Source organism: Frieseomelitta varia, unplaced genomic scaffold (genome assembly GCF_011392965.1).
Source record: "Frieseomelitta varia isolate USP_RPSP 00005682 unplaced genomic scaffold, Fvar_1.2 scaffold_168, whole genome shotgun sequence".
Taxonomy (NCBI): Eukaryota; Metazoa; Arthropoda; class Insecta; order Hymenoptera; family Apidae; genus Frieseomelitta; species Frieseomelitta varia.
In genome coordinates, this window is record NW_025109394.1 from 490,458 (window position 1) to 507,928 (window position 17,471).

Here is a 17,471-nt window from a genome sequence, read left to right on the forward strand (position 1 = left end):
TTTCGACGTTCTGTCGCTTTTTGGTTTCTGATTTATAGTCTTTTTTAATAATTCGCAATTTTTTAAAACTACGAACCATTGTTGTAGAAACAGAACATACAGGGTGGAAAAAAAGTGGCTATCCGTGGCTATCATCTGCCGCAAAATTGACCTTGACGTTAAATTTCATGGTCGAAAACTTTTTCTTTTTGCATTGTTATTCTACTCATCGCGAGGATAAAACTTTTCCAAGGAATCATATAGTTCTTTTGAAAAATGACAGAAAAGTTCTTGGTCATTTGACACTGCAGACATGTGCGTGCTAATAGCGACTTTATGGTTCTGTATCAGGTTTCACTAACATTTAATCTATCATAGTTGTAGCATCAGTGTGAGTCTAAATAATCAAATGACAAAACTAACTGTGTTAACATTATTCGAAATACAAACATTACATCCATGCATCCAAAATCATAAAGTCGCTGTTAGAATTTCAAAGTCAAAAATTTTCTTTCTTTTTGACATTATTCTACTCATCACGAAGATAAAACTTTTCCAACGAACTATAGATCGCAATCTGATAGTTCTTTTGAAAAATGGCAAAAAGTTTCTTAATAGATGCGTGCGTGCTAACAGCGACTTTATATTTCTGTATCAGATTTCACTAACATTTAATCCATCATAGTTGTAGCATCACTGTCAGTCTAAATAATCAAATGATAAAACTAACTGTGTTAACATTATTCGAAATATAAACATTACATCCACACATCCAGAACCTTAAGGTTGATGTTAGAATTTCAAGATCAAATCAATTTTTCTTTCTTTTTGCATTGTATTCTACTCATCACGAAGGTAAAACTTTTCCAACGAACTATAGATCGCAATCTGATAGTTCTTTTGAAAAATGGCAAAAAGTTTCTTAATAGACGCGTGCGTGCTAACAGCGACTTTATTACATAACGTTCATATTTCAAATAACGTTGACTGTTAGTTTTATTATTTGATTATTTAGATTCATACTGATGCTGCAGCTATGATGAAACAAATGTTGGTGAAACCTAATACGAAAATTCGCAAAATAAATATCCAGACGTCTGGAATCATAAAGTCGCTGTTAGGACGCGAAATTATTTTGCCATTTTTCGAAAGAACTGCACGGTTCCTTGTTTTACCTTCGTGATGAGTAGAATACAATGCAAGAAGAATTTTGGACCTTGAAATTCAAAGTCAATGTCAATTTTGCGGCAGATACGCGTATTTCCATCAGATCGTAGATGAATTCGATACCAAAAGAGGATGTAGAATTCATCTATGACAACCACGGACAAACTTTTCTTTCCACCCTGTACAAGAATCTCAAGTATTCTTCAATGGGAAAACTATTGTAAAAATAAGCCATTAGTAAGAAATATTCAAACGTGCGAAAAGAATATCTACTAGAAGGATCAAAGCCTGCTGCAATACTCTTAGAATTACAGTTTTGTTAGATTACTTTCATTTCATGATAGAGTTTCCAAAGTTGAGAGAGGTATTCAATTTTAATCTCTTCAGATTGAAACTCGTTGCTAATTGAAATTTGTTACTAAATGAAATAAATTGTTCATCGTCAAGGAATCCATTGTCGTGGACGTCTTTGGTTCGTGGACGAGACGGGAAACGAGGTGCACGTCGAAGGGACTGTCCGTCGTCGTCGTGGGATCGCGATTACTCGGAATTCGTGAGCCCAGTTCGAAAGGTCAGTTCGAAAAAGGTCGACGACGACGATTATCCAGGGGAGGAGCAGCAGGAGCAGGAGGAGCAAGAGGAGGAGGAGGAGGATATCGCGATAACCACAGACTCGTACGAGAGGTGTCTGAAAGGTATCCAGAGGTTGGAGGACTGCATTCGAAGAGTCGACAGGCACAACGAGCTGCTACGGGCGAAGTACGGCGTAGACTGCGAGTCTGCTGGCGCTAGACTGGATCTAGCGAGTCCTAGTACAGAGGCTCGCGCGTCACCGACGGCCGACGACTCGGAGACGATCCTTCGTGAGACAGAAGTTCCTTTGTTCCGAGGTGCTGGCGTCGTGGACCGGAAAGAGGGCGACGACCTTGAGAAGAAGATCTTCGATCAACTGATGAACGTTGCCAATTCCATCCGCTATGGGAATTCGAGCAGGCTTCGATCTCGTGGCAGTCTGCTCGCTACGGCCGAGCCCAGATCGAGGAGCCCCGGTACGAAATTCCGCGACAAATATCGCCGCGCGACGAATCAGCCACCATTCTGCGGAGACGTTCGAGGAAACCTCAGCGTGGAGGAAGCGTCGAACGATCGCAGAGATCTCACCACGTACGAAATAACGGGGAATTTGTCCGTGGAGAGGACCTGCTCCACCGAACGGAAGAACGACGACTTGGATCATGCTCTGGAGGAAGGTTTCTCGCCTCTGAGAAGATTGAATCGGACATCATGGCCCGCTGATTCGAATTGTCCAGCATCGATGGAGATGGACGAGCACAGTTCTTCTTTTTCGAGACAGACTGATTGTTTCAGGAAAGCGTACAACACGGCGAACGCGCGAACGAAAAGATTCCAAGAGACGGACGATTATTCGCGGCGAGCGGGGGAAGCTGGTAGACGACACGTGTGCGCGTGTTGGAAGGATCACGCGGTGATGGAGAGCACGGCCGGCGAGATCGCGCATCTCAGGGACAAATTGAAATATCCCGGAAGTCCCAGGGCGAGATTTCTGGAGCTTCTTCGGGAGAGGCGGCGAATAGTCGAGTGCAGCCGTGGCACGAGTGCCTCTTGAAGCGCGTCCCTTTCCTCCACTCTCGCCTCTTTTCAATTGTAAAGTGTATTTTTCTATTGTACACGCGCTCTCTTTCCCCCCCGTCTTTTTGTAAATAATAGATTTTTAGAACCTTTTCTAACCGCTCTTGTCACCGTTTGCTCCCTCCCACGACGAAATTCAACTTATTCATCCCTCTCCGACTGTTCCATCGAACGTGAACTCGCCCCTCTGCGACTAATGTTAGCCTCCTGCGCTGGAACGTGTCACGCGACGATGTATTCTCAGTTTCAAGCTGGTTCTTTCAATGTTCCAGGTGGAGTTTTTTTTTTTTTCTTTCTTTATTTAAAATTGCGCGCCCCCTGAGGGGTTAAACGTTTCGCGACAGAATCATAGGTTTAGGGGTCGACGAAGAAGATTGTTTTGGAAACAGTTCGACCATTTACGCTTTTTCTCTTCCCGAGGGAATTTTACAAAATTTGGGAAACCTTGACTCGCCGTAATTTACGTATCTATTCTTCAAGATTAAAAAAATTCACGTACGCTCAAGTTAACTTCTTGCGGTGGAATGACGTGCCATTGAGAATATTTCTGGCCCAAAAAATGGCAAAATATTTTCTCAGTTTCAAGTAGTATATATTGAGATACAACCGCGGGCTAAGAAGCAACGAGTGATAAATTTTAATAACATACCGACGAAATTCAAAAAAACAAGACGAATCGTTGTCATCACGGTTTGTTCGGTCACTCGTTATGGTCCGCGCAACACTTCCTTTCTTCCCTCTCGTCGTTCGAAGATCAAGACCCACGGTTGAATGTTGTAGCAACGCGCGGCGATATCAGATTTCGAACGAGTGGAATAAATGTTCTTTGACAACCGTAAAGGCGGAACGTTGCTTTGTGAAGAAAAAAAAAGAAGCACGTGGACCCATTACGTTTTCGCCCGAATTTTCACCCCGAGACGGGGTGTTAACGTATAATCTCTATTGGAAAAGATTCTTCCCCCCCCCCCCCCGTAGCTTTTGTTATAATATCTGTGAAAGTATTACCGGGGGGGAAATACCGGCGTGATAAAACGCTGATACGCGTGAAACGACGTGAAATTATCAGAGAGGCCGGAGCTCGGCGAAACTCCCGCGCGATAATCGAACAGAGTTTGCAAATTAATCCGTTATTTCGGTTTAATCCTCCCCCCCTCTCTCTCTCTCTCTCTCACCCAACGTTTTTCAAACGTTGAATCGCGAAACGAAAATATTTTTATTTTCAGCCGCGCGAGCCACGATAAATCTATCTCTCGAGGGGGTCGGTGGGTGGTGAAAATCGACGCGTACGCCGACGTTTTAACGACGATTTCACGGTCCAGGAGAGGAGCCCGCGGACGCGAGGCTGTGTGAGTGAATTACAGCTGACGCGAGATGTTTCGCCGGACGAGCTGTCGTCGCGATATCGCGCGTTTTCCCACTACAATGGGGGGAAAAAACACCATCCAAACAGCATTCGCGCCATTTGGATCTTCGAATTCTTTGCTCACACGTCGACAGCGATTGACGTGCGAGACTTTCGCCGACGAAGCTGCTAGGAAGAAAGGAGAGCAAGCAGAGAAGACGAGAAGTTGCAAGGATCGGCCGAAAGGAATTTGGGTTTTTTTTTTTTTTTTTTTTTTTTTTTTTTTTTGTATTTTTCGATGCAAGTCGGGAGCGTGCCCTTTTTTTTCGTCTCGCGCGAATATGTTCGCAAACAGGCATCGTTACGCTTGCGTCAGCAAGCTCGAGAGAAATACGAGCGCGGAGCACGTGCCAGCTTTTATTCTTTTCCCCTCTGTGTACAGGCTGGGTTGGAATTTGTAGTGCAACGGTGGATTCTACGTTAAAAAATAAGAAAAATAATTTGGTATGACATTTTCTTTTTTTTATCTGGGGCACGGTTTTTCGAGAAAATCGACCTTAAAGTTCTGTTCGTTCTCTTCGTCCGAGACAGCGTTTACAAACGTGATTCATTGTGTGGTTAAAGCAGTACAAAGTGTTTCCTACTGATAATTAATTTTTCATCTTTTATTACTAGTTTCTATTGCAATACCACGATTAATAACCATTTCTGTTACAAGTATCGTTGAAAGTGTCCTCCTCGTTGCTGCATACGTAAATTTGCTCGACGAATCAATGATATCTGAACAGAATATAAGAATGTTTAATATTGTTTTTTCAATTTCTCGAATTCCTCCATAATCTTTTGTCTTTATAAACTTGTTCCTTCATATGTCCCCATAAAAAGAAAAAACTAGAGGCATAATCTTTTGCTTCAAATGTGTAATATTTGAAATATCGTCTTTATAAATTTGTTCCTTCATATGTCCCCATAAAAAAAAACTAGAGGCATAAGCTTTTGCTTCAAATGTGTAATATTTGAAATATCGTCTTTATAAATTTGTCACTTCATATGTCCCCATAAAAAAAAAAAAAAACTAGAGGCATAATCTTTTGCTTCAAATGTGTAATATTTGAAATATCGTCTTTATAAACTTGTTCTTTCACATGTCCCCATAAAAAAAAAAATCTAGAGGCGTGGGGTCCGGGAGACCTTGGTGACCAACGTATCTTACTATCGCGGCCGATCCAACACGAACACGTTTGATTTAAAAAATTTTTAACCTCCCTCGTGTAACGTGGTTGGAAAAATTATACTCCTTGTAGCATCTAAGGGTACATGCTCTAACAACGAAGGCAATTCATTGCGTAGAAACTCAAAGATGAGCAAACTTTAAAGTCGATTTTCTCGAAAACCGAGCCCCAGATAGAAAAATGTTATATCAAATTTTTTTCTTATTTTTCGACGTAGAATCATCGTCTCGGTTGTATTACGATACATGGATGGTTACGGTAAAATGGGATACAATTTACTTATTATATAGATCAAAATATCACAATGTTTGTCCAGCGATCTTATTGCAAAAACAGCTGAAGCGGAAAACGTTTAAGGGGGTGTTCTAGGGTGAAATACGTGTTTTTTTTTTTAACTTCATTAGGGAATTTTTTGCAAAGAAACTATTATACCTTTTGCAGTCGAATTGACAAGGTTTATCTGTACGTATTTCAACGACGTTTTAAAATTCTTTTGGGAGAAAACGAGTTAAAATTAGTGGCACTGCATACTCTCAAACATAGTCGCTCGGTGTCCATGATTTCCACCATTCTGCTTGTCGGAAATAAAAAGAAACGTGAATGTTGCTTGATTAGTATGAGCTTGGCTATAGCAGGTACCAAAACAAAAGAGAAAAGTCGGTAATTGAAAAAAGTGGCGACACTTTGAATATCGATTATCTATTTCTGCATGGTTTTGTTAAACTTCGGAAGCCCAAAAGGAATATGAAAAAATAAAATTTCTTGGTTGATTCTGGTAGGGGCTATAGTCACACATGTACTGAAATTCGTACTGAAAATTTTGAGTCAATTGGTCAAAGCAGATTTTGAGATATCGTGGACACCGTTCTGAAAAACATAGTTTCCAGAAAAATGCCTTTAAAGTTTAGTATGCGGTAACAATGACGCTGGTAACCATAACTTCGTTAATCGTTTACGAGTTCACACGTAAGGTTACAGAGATTTATTTTTCAAACTACGTCCTTTAAGAATATTGCAAAAAAAAAAGGAAAAAATCGATTTTTATTTTTCAAAAATTCACACTAGAGTAATTCGTTCTCAAATGGAAACGTGGGTGCTCCGTGAAATATTCAAATTCCTTCAAACTCTTGCCGCTGAAATTCACCGAATGGAATCTTCAGAGTAGGATGGAACTGTACTGCGAATTTATCGCGAGAGAACGATGTACGTGTTTGCATAGAATTATGTATTCTACCTACCGCAGCACTCCGGTAGATGCTAATAATCAGCACAGATAAGGAAAATTAGGTTAGTATATCAATTTCTGGTAAATAATGGTTCGAACGCGATTGGCAAAGAGGCGGTGACTGTGTTATCTGTGTGCTGTTCTAGGTCGTTGGAATTTCAATATATCCAACCACCGTTTCGGAGCAAATGCTCCAAAATTATTATTATCAGGACGTATTACTATTATTATTATCGAGGCGAAAGAAGATGACGCTTGCCGTCGTCGAGTGGCTGACACAATGAGACTTTGCTCTGTGTTTATGGATATATCTGTAAACTCGAATTATCGTCTGTCTATTATCGCGTGAAAGGTCTCGCGATTAGGCGAGAGAGATAGTGACGTGTCAACGAATGCAGCCGATGTTGGCTGCAACACGTGACGAGTCTCGATCCCAACGCGTGAAAATCTTCCACGGTAAACAACGTTGCACGCGTTGGTCGAATTTCATTTTTCCTTTTTTTTGCTCCGTATTCCTTTTGCCTTGCGCGATAATCACTTATGTTTCTTGCGTTTGATAATTACGCAACTGTTTCTACTTCACGCACGGTTTATTCTTTCCTTCCTTCTTTCTTTCGATAGATATTTTTTTCTTTATTTAATATATTTTATATTATTTTGTTTTATGTATTTTTTTATATTTTTTATTTTATTTTATTTTATTTTATATATTTTTTTATATATTTTATTCTATATTATTTTCTATATTCTTTATTTTATTTTATATTTTTTATTTTATTTTATATATTTCATATTATTTCTTCCTATATTATCATTAAGCGTACGCATTGTGATAATCTAATAATGAAAAGTAAGTTCTATTTTACATGTAGCCTAATTTCGATTCTTCCTTTTTTTGCTTCTTAATTTTATTCCTTTTTCCTTTGCTCTTTTTTTTAATAATATTAATAATATTAATAATATTATAATTAATATTATAATTAATATTATATTATTAATAATATTACAGTTATTAATATAATTATTAGTAATATTCATGTTTCTTTTTTAACAATATTATGTGTACGCATTGTGATATTTTACACGTAGCCTAATTTCATTCCTTCTTAATTTTGTTCCTTTTTTCTTTGCTTTTTTTAAAATAATATTATTAATAAAATTATTAATAATATCAATGGTTTCTTTTAACAATATTATGTGTACCCATTGTGATATTTTACACGTAGCCTAATTTTTATTCCTTCTCTTTTTTGCATTTTGAATTTTGTTCCTTTCTTCTTTGCTTTTTTTTTAATAATATTAAAATTATTAAAAATATTAATGCTTTTTTTTTAACAATATTATGTGTACACATTGTGATATTTTACACGCCTAATTTTTATTCGTTCTTTCTTTGCATCTTAATTTTATTTCATTTCTCTTTGCATTTTTTTATAATATTAATGTTTTTTTTCTTAACAATGTTGTTATACTTACGCATTGTGATATATTACGCGTAGCTTAATTTTTATTCTTTCTTTTCTGCACCTTAATTTTATTCACTTTTTCGTTTCTTTTCTTTTTTTTTTTTTTTGATAATTATTATGAATATTTTACGCATAGTCTAAATTAGAACCTTTTCTTTCCTTTTCATTTTTGATAACAACGCATTTTTGTGATATCAATGAAAATTAAATACAAATGAACAAATTTCTTTTTTCTTAAGCGTTGAGGACGCGTTATGCCTAGGTTATGCCACTGTGAATATCATCTTCTGATATGGGAACGAATAACTCTGACTCGGTGATGGATTTGTCACTGAAGAAGTTTCATTCTGTCTGAATAATTAAACAAACGGTGGCCGAGTCCGACCGATTCCTTTAACTGAATATTAATGATTGACTGGCTAATAAGAACGACTCTGATTCATCTCACTGATTACTGGCCCCTGATGGAATCATTTCTGACAATTGAGCTGACTGACCGAACCGAGTGATCATTGACTTCACTGTTCAATGCTAACCGATTAATTAAAAAAACAATTGCGAACTGATCAATCACCACGAGCCTTTCACAGTCTGTCTACTTTTTCAAAGAGCTCCGAAGATTTTATAGAACAGAGGACATGTCAAGATCAATTCGAAAGTATGACGAAGGCTTCCAGAATTTCTCGTCATCGCTTTACACGGTAATTGACTACACTAATTAAGATTGTATTCCCAGATAACGATTGTAAAATCTCTGGGATGCGAAAGGCAATGATAGAAATCTCCAATTATTACTACCGTCGACCTTGAAACAGTATTCGAGTTTTGAAGATATCGACTCTTAAATGAAGATCAAGACAGCGTTCCCGATTGGTTATCTCCTGGACGATTATCTAGCCCGGGTTATCTACAAAAGAGACCAAAACTCAAAGAGGAGGATCAGTCGATTTTGGCCATTCGACGAGCGCGTCTCTCTCTCTCTCTCTCTCTCTTTTTCTCGTAGTTCGAAGAAAATCGGCAAGTTCTCAAGACGTCAGACATGGTTCGTTCGTTCGTTCTTCGATCAGAGTCAAAAGTTCGTCGATCTAGTCCGTGCATCCAGTCAGTCGCGCGACGTCACATAATCGCTTCGATTATCGGCGGAATATTATTATTAGCGAGAAGCGAACGAGAATCACGAGACTTTATGCCCTGCTACGAAGTGGCATAAAGGCCGGAGGTCGTGAGTCGTTTCGATAAGGCGAAATCACGGTCCACGGTCTTTCACGATCACAATAAGTAACACGAACGATCGGCGAACGTGCAGTCGATTTTGATTACCGACGATGAGGGACCTGAACCGGAAGTCGAACGGAGAGGAGCGAGTCAACGGTCACACCGGGGACAACGACCTCGACTCTTCCACCGTTCACGTAATTATCGTCGCGTCAGCGATAATTGAATTTAATTTTAAATTCGCGACCTTGTCTTCGAAGATGGTTCACCCGCTTTTCTTGGTTGCACGGTTTCGATCGATTCGAACGGGCTCGCTCGGAGATGAAAAGGAAATGTGTGGAACCTGCGTTTCTGTCCGCAGAGCAACCCGCCGGAGGAGCTGTCCGACCCGTACTGCGTCGAGGAGAGCCCCAACAAGATCACGTTCGAGGACGTCACATCCGCCGCGTTCAAGATCAAATGCGGGATCATCAACACCCCTTGCGTGGTACGATTCGAAATTTCAATGTGACTTTGTTGTTGTTATCCAGTGGCATCCTACGGAGTGTACGAAACGTCTGAACAGACGAGTTCTTCTCGCTTTCGTTCGTTCACTTGCTTATCTCTACTTTAATCATCTATACTGTCATATTATAGTATCGTTTAATGTCGTCATCTACCATCCGTGGTTCCCAATTGGTGAGCAATTTGATTTCGAGAATGTGTGTTACCAAGTGAACGTTCTTTAAATGAAAATTTCACTTTGTAATTTCTTTTCTTTCGTGGATGTCACGTTTTTTGGGAACTTGTCCAGACCAAGTTAATGGTTCAAACTTCCATAGGCTTCCTCCACAAAAGTCGAGAATTCATTGTTTGAGTGATGAGAATTATTTGTTCACAAGCATCAGGATTTTAGAACGTGGAGCATGGCCAAGAAAAAGTTTGGGAACCTATTTATATCAGTTGTTTAATGAAACTATTGCAGCTAGACATTGTTCTGACGGAACATTAAGGTCGAGATTTAATATGTCAAATTAAGGTCGAGAACATTTTGTCCCAAAATTGCAATACTTTAAGTATAACCTATCGATAATTTCTATCCAGTGATATCATACCGACGAGTTCAAAAAGAAAGCGACAAATTTTTGTATATACGGTTCGGTCGCTCGTTATGGTCCGCGCAACTGGTTAAACACCATTCGAACAATCGTATCGTTTCATTCGATGCTTCGTAAATAAATTGCTGGTAGACGAAGACAGAAAAAAAGAAGGTTTAACAAAAGGTTAACGAAAAAAGAAAGAAAGATTATAAAAGTTTCCCCGTTTGTCCGTCAGAAATCGCGTCCCGGAAAAGAAAGCGACGAATTCTTGTGTATATACGATTCGGTCGCTCGTTATGGTCCGCAATCAGTTGCCAGCGCAACTGGTTAAACACTATTCAAATAATCGTATCGTTTCATTCGATGCTTCGTAAATAAATTGCTGGTAGACGAAGACAGAAAAAAAGAAGGTTTAATTTAACAAATGGTTAACGAAGAAAGAAAGAAAGATTATAAAAGTTTCCCCGTTTGTCCGTCAGAAATCGCGTCCCGGAAAAGAAAGCGACGAATTCTCGTATATATGCGATTCGGTCGCTCGTTATGGTCCGCAATCAGTTGCCAGCGCAACTGGTTAAACACTATTCAAATAATCGTATCGTTTCATTCGATGCTTCGTAAATAAATTGCTGGTAGACGAAGACAGAAAAAAAGAAGGTTTAATTTAACAAATGGTTAACGAAGAAAGAAAGAAAGATTATAAAAGTTTCCCCGTTTGTCCGTCAGAAATCGCGTCCCGGAAAAGAAAGCGACGAATTCTTGTGTATATACGATTCGGTCGCTCGTTATGGTCCGCAATCAGTTGCCAGCGCAACTGGTTAAACACCATTCAAATAATCGTATCGTTTCTTTCGATGCTTCGTAAATAAATTGCTGGTAGACGAAGACAGAAAAAAAGAAGGTTTAATTTAACAAAGGGTTAACGAAAAAAGAAAGAAAGATTATAAAAGTTTCCCCGTTTGTCTGTCAGAAATCGCGTCCCGGAAAAGAAAGCGACGAATTCTCGTGTATATACGATTCGGTCGCTCGTTATGGTCCGCAATCAGTTGCCAGCGCAACTGGTTAAACACTATTCAAATAATCGTATCGTTTCATTCGATGCTTCGTAAATAAATTGCTGGTAGACGAAGACAGAAAAAAAGAAGGTTTAATTTAACAAATGGTTAACGAAGAAAGAAAGAAAGATTATAAAAGTTTCCCCGTTTGTCCGTCAGAAATCGCGTCCCGGAAAAGAAAGCGACGAATTCTCGTATATATACGATTCGGTCGCTCGTTATGGTCCGCAATCAGTTGCCAGCGCAACTGGTTAAACACCATTCAAATAATCGTATCGTTTCATTCGATGCTTCGTAAATAAATTGCTGGTAGACGAAGACAGAAAAAAAGAAGGTTTAATTTAACAAATGGTTAACGAAGAAAGAAAGAAAGATTCTAAAAGTTTCTCCGTTTGTCCGCCAGAAATCGCGTCTGTCGGAAGCGATCGGCATCGACCTGTACCTGAAGAAGGACTTCCTCCAAGCGACCGGAAGCTTCAAGGAGAGGGGTGCGAGGTACGCTCTGCTGATGCTGGAGGACGAGCAGAAGAGGATTGGCGTGATCTCAGCCTCGTTGGGTAACCACGCGCTTGCCCTCTGCTATCACGGGAACAAGCTCGGTATACCGGTGACGGTTGTGATGCCGGTGCTCGCGCCGATCATGAAGATCGCCGCCTGTCGTCAATACGGCGCGAACGTGATCGTCGATGGCCTCGATATGGGAGAGGCAAAGCGTATCGCGCTCCGTCAGGCGAAGGAGAAAGGGCTGACGTATATAAATGGGTAGGGGCATATTCTATTTTCCGATGAGATAACACTTTGTTATTTGCTGGTGTTCAGTCCGCCGACAGCCAGGCCAGCGAAGAGGCGAAAGAAAATTTGACGCGTGTGTTATTGATGAACGTGCCGTGGAACGTACGTGAATGGGAGAAAGCTTTGCTGCGCTTCCTTCTCGCTTTCAGCGCCGTAAGAAGACCGTTGTCCGGCGACTGGTCTTCTTACGATATTAAAAAAATCTATTTCGCGTCGATGCCACTTAGATCACGGTTGGACGCGCGTTCCGACGAAACGTGGCTACACGATACAAAGTAGCGTCCACGCTCTTGCCATTTTAGGCGTTTTTATTTTTTACCAATTTTAGGAACGCTTGCTGTACGCGTGAAACGTAACGAAATAAGCAATATATCGATATTTCGGCACATCACTATCGGAAGTCTCGGATAGATCGATCAATGTTAGGCAAATTTTACTTGAAATGACAAATACTAGTAGTGCTTGCTTTAGTGATTGCTTTATTTTCACAAGTATTACAAGCAGTTGAATACATACATTAATAATTGTACTAAATCACATTGATTATATTTCCTTAATGCATGCATTGTTAATGTTTTCATACATTAATAGTTACAGTAATAGTTACAAATTAGAGTAATAAAAAGAATAAGTAATGAGAATAAATGATAGTAGAAATATTACAGGAAAAAGTAATAATAATGGAAAGAGTAAATAAAAATTATTTTGAATTATAATAATCTATTGTAGATATCGTATGATTTGCAACTTCTGATTTTGTTGCAACAAATCTTTGTAGATAATGTAACAATCTGTCAATTTCTTCTGCCTCTGTTGGAAGCTGCGAATGAGAAAATTCTCTAATTCTTTCTCCATATTCACTGATCCACTCTGTCACCTCTTCAGAAATTGTTTCACGTTGTTTATTGTTTCATTTAGTATGTACGTATTTATTGTTTCATAAAAGTATGTATGTATTCAGTTTGAAGTAGTCTAAATCTATTCAAGTAAAAAGAAAAAGTCTTAAAATATTAAATTTCTTACTAGAAACACTAGAATTCGCCGCACGTGTCTGCCGTAGGTATAGCAATTGACTCTTTCTTTCGGTGCCAGTTCGCAGAATACACCACCCCTCTTAAGCGTCCGACTTTTTGGTCCCGACTGTGGCTTATCAGGGCACTACTGCATTTTGAAGTCACCGTATATCGAGAGTTTAATTCAACCTTTTGCACTCCTTTGTCGAGTGTGACTTGACATACATTTTTATCACAATAACTCTCACGTCGAGTGACACTCGATATTTTTTAAATTGCCTCAACCTCAAAAAAAAAAAAAAAAAAAAAAAAATAAATTGGAAAATAGTTTGGAGTGCTAAAGGTTGAATCTAGTACGAGTTGCTTCAGGAAATAAAAATTCTCTCGTCTCGCAAGAGAAACCTAACCCAAACCTAACTCAAATCTAACCCAAACCTAACCCAAACCTTAAAAGTGAAAATTTACTCCAAAACGAGTCGACAACGATTGCGTGAAAATTTCCAATAATCCCTCTCGTTTCAGATACGATCACCCAGATATCATGGCAGGGCAAGGTACCCTGGGCCTCGAGATCGTCGAGCAGGTACCCGACATAGATGCGGTGGTCGTTCCCATCGGTGGCGGTGGTTTGATCGCTGGTGTAGCTCTAGCTGTGAAGACCCTCCATCCGAACGTGATGATCATCGTAAGTCGCCAAAGGTTTGAAAAAAAAGAAAAAGAAAAAGAAAAAGAAAAATGGTACTTCCCGATTTCATTCATCAACGTCTCGTTCCCTCGTCGGTTTCTCAGGGCGTCGAGTCGGAAAGGTGTCCGAGTTTCTACATGGCGCGGAAAGCAGACCGACCGATCCAGACTGTCATAGATTCGACTTTGGCGGACGGCCTGGCTGTACCAATGGTGGGCTATAATGCTTTCGCCACCGCGAATCCGTTGGTCGACAAGCTGGTCGTGGTGAAAGAGGAATGGATAGCGATCGCGATCTTGAAGCTGGTCGAGAACGAGAAATGCATCGTCGAGGGAGCTGGCGCCACCGGCCTGGCCGCCATTTTGGCCGGTCAGCTGGAGGAGCTCAAAGGCAAAAGGCACGAGGATTGTTGAACTAGCTAGTTTCGTTGTTCCTCCTATATTAATTATATTTTTACATATTATTTTTTTTAAATTTTCCTATATTCTCTAACTTCTTACAATTATTTCTTTTTTATAATTTTTTTATATTTAACTTCTTACAATTATTTCTTTTTTAATTTTCCTATTATTATTTAAATTTTTATAATTATATATTATTTTTTTAATAATTTTTCTATATTATTTAACTTTTTAAAACAATTTCTATGTTATTTAACTTTTAAAACAATTATATATTATTTTTTTTTTTATAATTTTCCTATATTATTTAATTTCTTACAATTATTTTTTTTATAATTTTGCTATATTATTAAAACTTTTACAATTATTTTTTTTAATAATTTTCCTATATTATTTAACTTTTTACAATTATATATTATTTTTTCTTATAATTTTCCTATATTATTTAACTTTTTACAATTATATATTATTTTTTCTTATAATTTTCCTATATTATTTAACTTTTTACAATTATATATTATTTTTTCTTATAATTTTCCTATATTATTTAACTTTTTACAATTATATATTATTTTTTCTTATAATTTTCCTATATTATTTAACTTTTTACAATTATATATTATTTTTTCTTATAATTTTCCTATATTATTTAACTTTTTATAATTATTATTTTTTAATTATTTATTTATTTTATTTATTTATTATATTTTAATTATTTTCCTATATTATTTAACTTCTTGTAATTATTTTTTTTATAGTTTTCTTATATTATTTAACTTTTTACAGTTATTTTTTTTTAATTTTCCTATATTATCTAACTTCTTACAATTATTTCTTTTTTATAATTTTTCTATATTATTTAACCTCTTACAATTATTTTTTTTTAATTTTCCTATATTATTTAACTTTTTATAATTATTATTTTTTAGTAATTTTCTTATATTATTTAACTCCTTGTAATTATTTTTTTAAATAATTTTCCTATATTATTTAATTTCTTACAATTATTTTTTTTTACAATTTTCCTATATTACTTAACCTTTTACAATTATATATTTTTTAAATTTTCCTACATTATGTAACTCTTTTACAATTATTTCTTCTTTTAATAATATTCGAGATACTATGTTATTCAACTGTTTACAATTATTATATATTATTCTTTCTACAATTCTTAACCAGATACAAGACAACGTAGATAATCGAAAATTAAATCGACGTTCATTTTCCTGTCTTTCCCTTTCACAGAGTGGTGCTGCTTCTCTGCGGAGGGAACATCGACACGACGATCCTGGGCAGGTGTCTGGAGCGTGGACTGGCAGCGGAGGGCCGGCTTTTGAAGTTTACAGTGACCGTGTCCGATCGGCCGGGCGGTATCGCCGAGCTCTGTAGAATGTTGGCCAGCATCGGTGTGTCGATAAAGGACATCATGCACGAGCGGGCTTGGATTATGTCGGACATCTTCAGCGTGGACGTGAAAGTGGTCTGCGAGACCAGGGACCGGGAACACGCGGAACAACTGAAGAACATGTTGCACCAGAGTTATCAGCGGGTCGTGTTCGGTACCAGCGACATGTCCACTCTGAATTTACCTCTCAGCATGTGATTTCTCTCATTCGAAAATTCAAATAACGCTCGATATACGTACCTGCTATCGCGCGCCACACGGATTGCGAATCTTGGCACCTGGCACGAGCCTCGTTCCAGTGTCAGCGAGCGAGAACCTTGGTCTTTTCTTCACGCCGCGAGACGACGATCTATTTATACACAGAACAGAAGTCGAAACAAGTGTGTTTAGAGTCCAGATGTAGTTTGAATTCTTGCGTGAGCTAGTTGGTGAGCCACAGAGATTCCCATTGTAGCCCTCGAATTATTGTCTCAGTAGCGAGCGAAGTTTTCACGTATCGACAGAGACACGACAGCTACGGTCGCTCCAAAGAGCAAGCTGCTGGCAAGTTACAAACGCACGCCACCCCTCCGCATGCGTAATTTCCGTGGAGGAAGGGGGGCGCGAGATTCGAGAGCCGCCTGTGCGCAACACAACTCCCGCACACTCGCAAAATTTATTACCGTTACCGAGCTCTGAGAGAGAGACAGAGAAACAGAGAGAAAGAGAGAAAGAGAGAGAGAGAGAAACAAGCGAAATTCCACCCTCTTGCTCGTACACCGCTTTCGTCGCGTTTTATGTCGGAGGTGCGTGTTGCTACCGCTTCCATACGGACGCGATTGGATTTTTGCGCAAGAGGAGTATCGTAAAGCGTCCGTTTACGAGGGCGAGACGAGTGGCTACGCGACTGAGCTGCTAATTTGAAAATATATTCCATTTAATTCGGATGGGACGCGAAAATTACCGGCAGTCGAGGGTGCATTCGTCTTCGAAGTCCAATGTAAAAAAAAAAAAAAACAGGAAAAAAAGAGAAAGATGTGTCATTTATTTGCACGTTTGTACCACTTTGTCTCTGACGATTAAATATGCTTAAAGTACACGTGAATTTGCGATTGATTCGCGAGGATAACTCTAGCAAGGGGTCCATTCTTTTTTATCTGACTGAATATATATATATATATACGAATTTCCGCCTCGAAATAAAATTATATTTGCTTTCCTAACGATGACTCGCTTGGAACTCGCTTGTCTCGCGGAGCTTACAAGCCCCGGCTTTCTCTTAAAGCGAGCAATTTCATTATTTCTTCTTACCCTAAGTCAATTTCTGTCTGCTCGTGGGCGCGCGAGGGGTGGCGGACGGGGAGGGGGGAGGGGGTGAGAGAGCAGAGGGAGAAAGGAGGATGAATTCCTCGAAGAGAAAGTTCACGATGTCACGATAATATTACTCCTCTTCGCTCCTGATGATATTACGCTACTCTCCTCCTTAAAGGCAGGAATGTTCATATTTTTCGCCGCCAGTCGGGTCAATTTCAAGAAGTAGAGGAGCGAATTTTTCAAAGGGTATGTGTATATATATATATATATATATATATATATTCGCAACGTTATGATAAATAATACGTCCAACGCGTGAAGAATTAAGTGTCAATATTATTTAGTGAGTCGAGTCGATTTTCGGAGATATATTATATATATATATGTATATAATATTAGATGTATCCATAAGTAACAAATTTTATATATATATATATATATATATATATATATGTAATATATATAGTAATAT

General features: G+C 38.5%; 2 protein-coding genes across 3 annotated transcripts in view; both read left to right on the forward strand.

Moving 5' to 3' along the window:
* LOC122538587 overlaps positions 1-3,619 on the forward strand; it is a 46,914-nt gene extending 43,295 nt beyond the window's left edge. The window contains exon 9 of the mRNA XM_043672804.1: positions 1,594-3,619. Within this exon, the coding sequence (XP_043528739.1) occupies positions 1,594-2,773 (1,180 nt within the window). The 3' untranslated portion in view covers positions 2,774-3,619. The remainder of the gene's footprint in view (positions 1-1,593) is intronic.
* A 5,377-nt stretch (positions 3,620-8,996) lies between these two features.
* Positions 8,997-16,784, forward strand: LOC122538588 (L-threonine ammonia-lyase). Of its 2 annotated transcripts, none has more exons than XM_043672807.1 (6): positions 8,997-9,103; positions 9,638-9,763; positions 11,811-12,169; positions 13,735-13,897; positions 14,002-14,294; positions 15,547-16,784. In XM_043672807.1, the coding sequence occupies exons 1-6, from the start codon at positions 9,101-9,103 to the stop codon at positions 15,902-15,904; spliced, it is 1,302 nt and encodes a 433-aa protein (XP_043528742.1). In that variant the 5' UTR covers positions 8,997-9,100; the 3' UTR covers positions 15,905-16,784. The 2 variants fall into 2 exon arrangements, with proteins under 2 accessions (XP_043528742.1, XP_043528741.1); XM_043672806.1 differs by lacking the exon at positions 8,997-9,103 and adding an exon at positions 9,183-9,473.
* Positions 16,785-17,471: the final 687 nt, after the last annotated feature.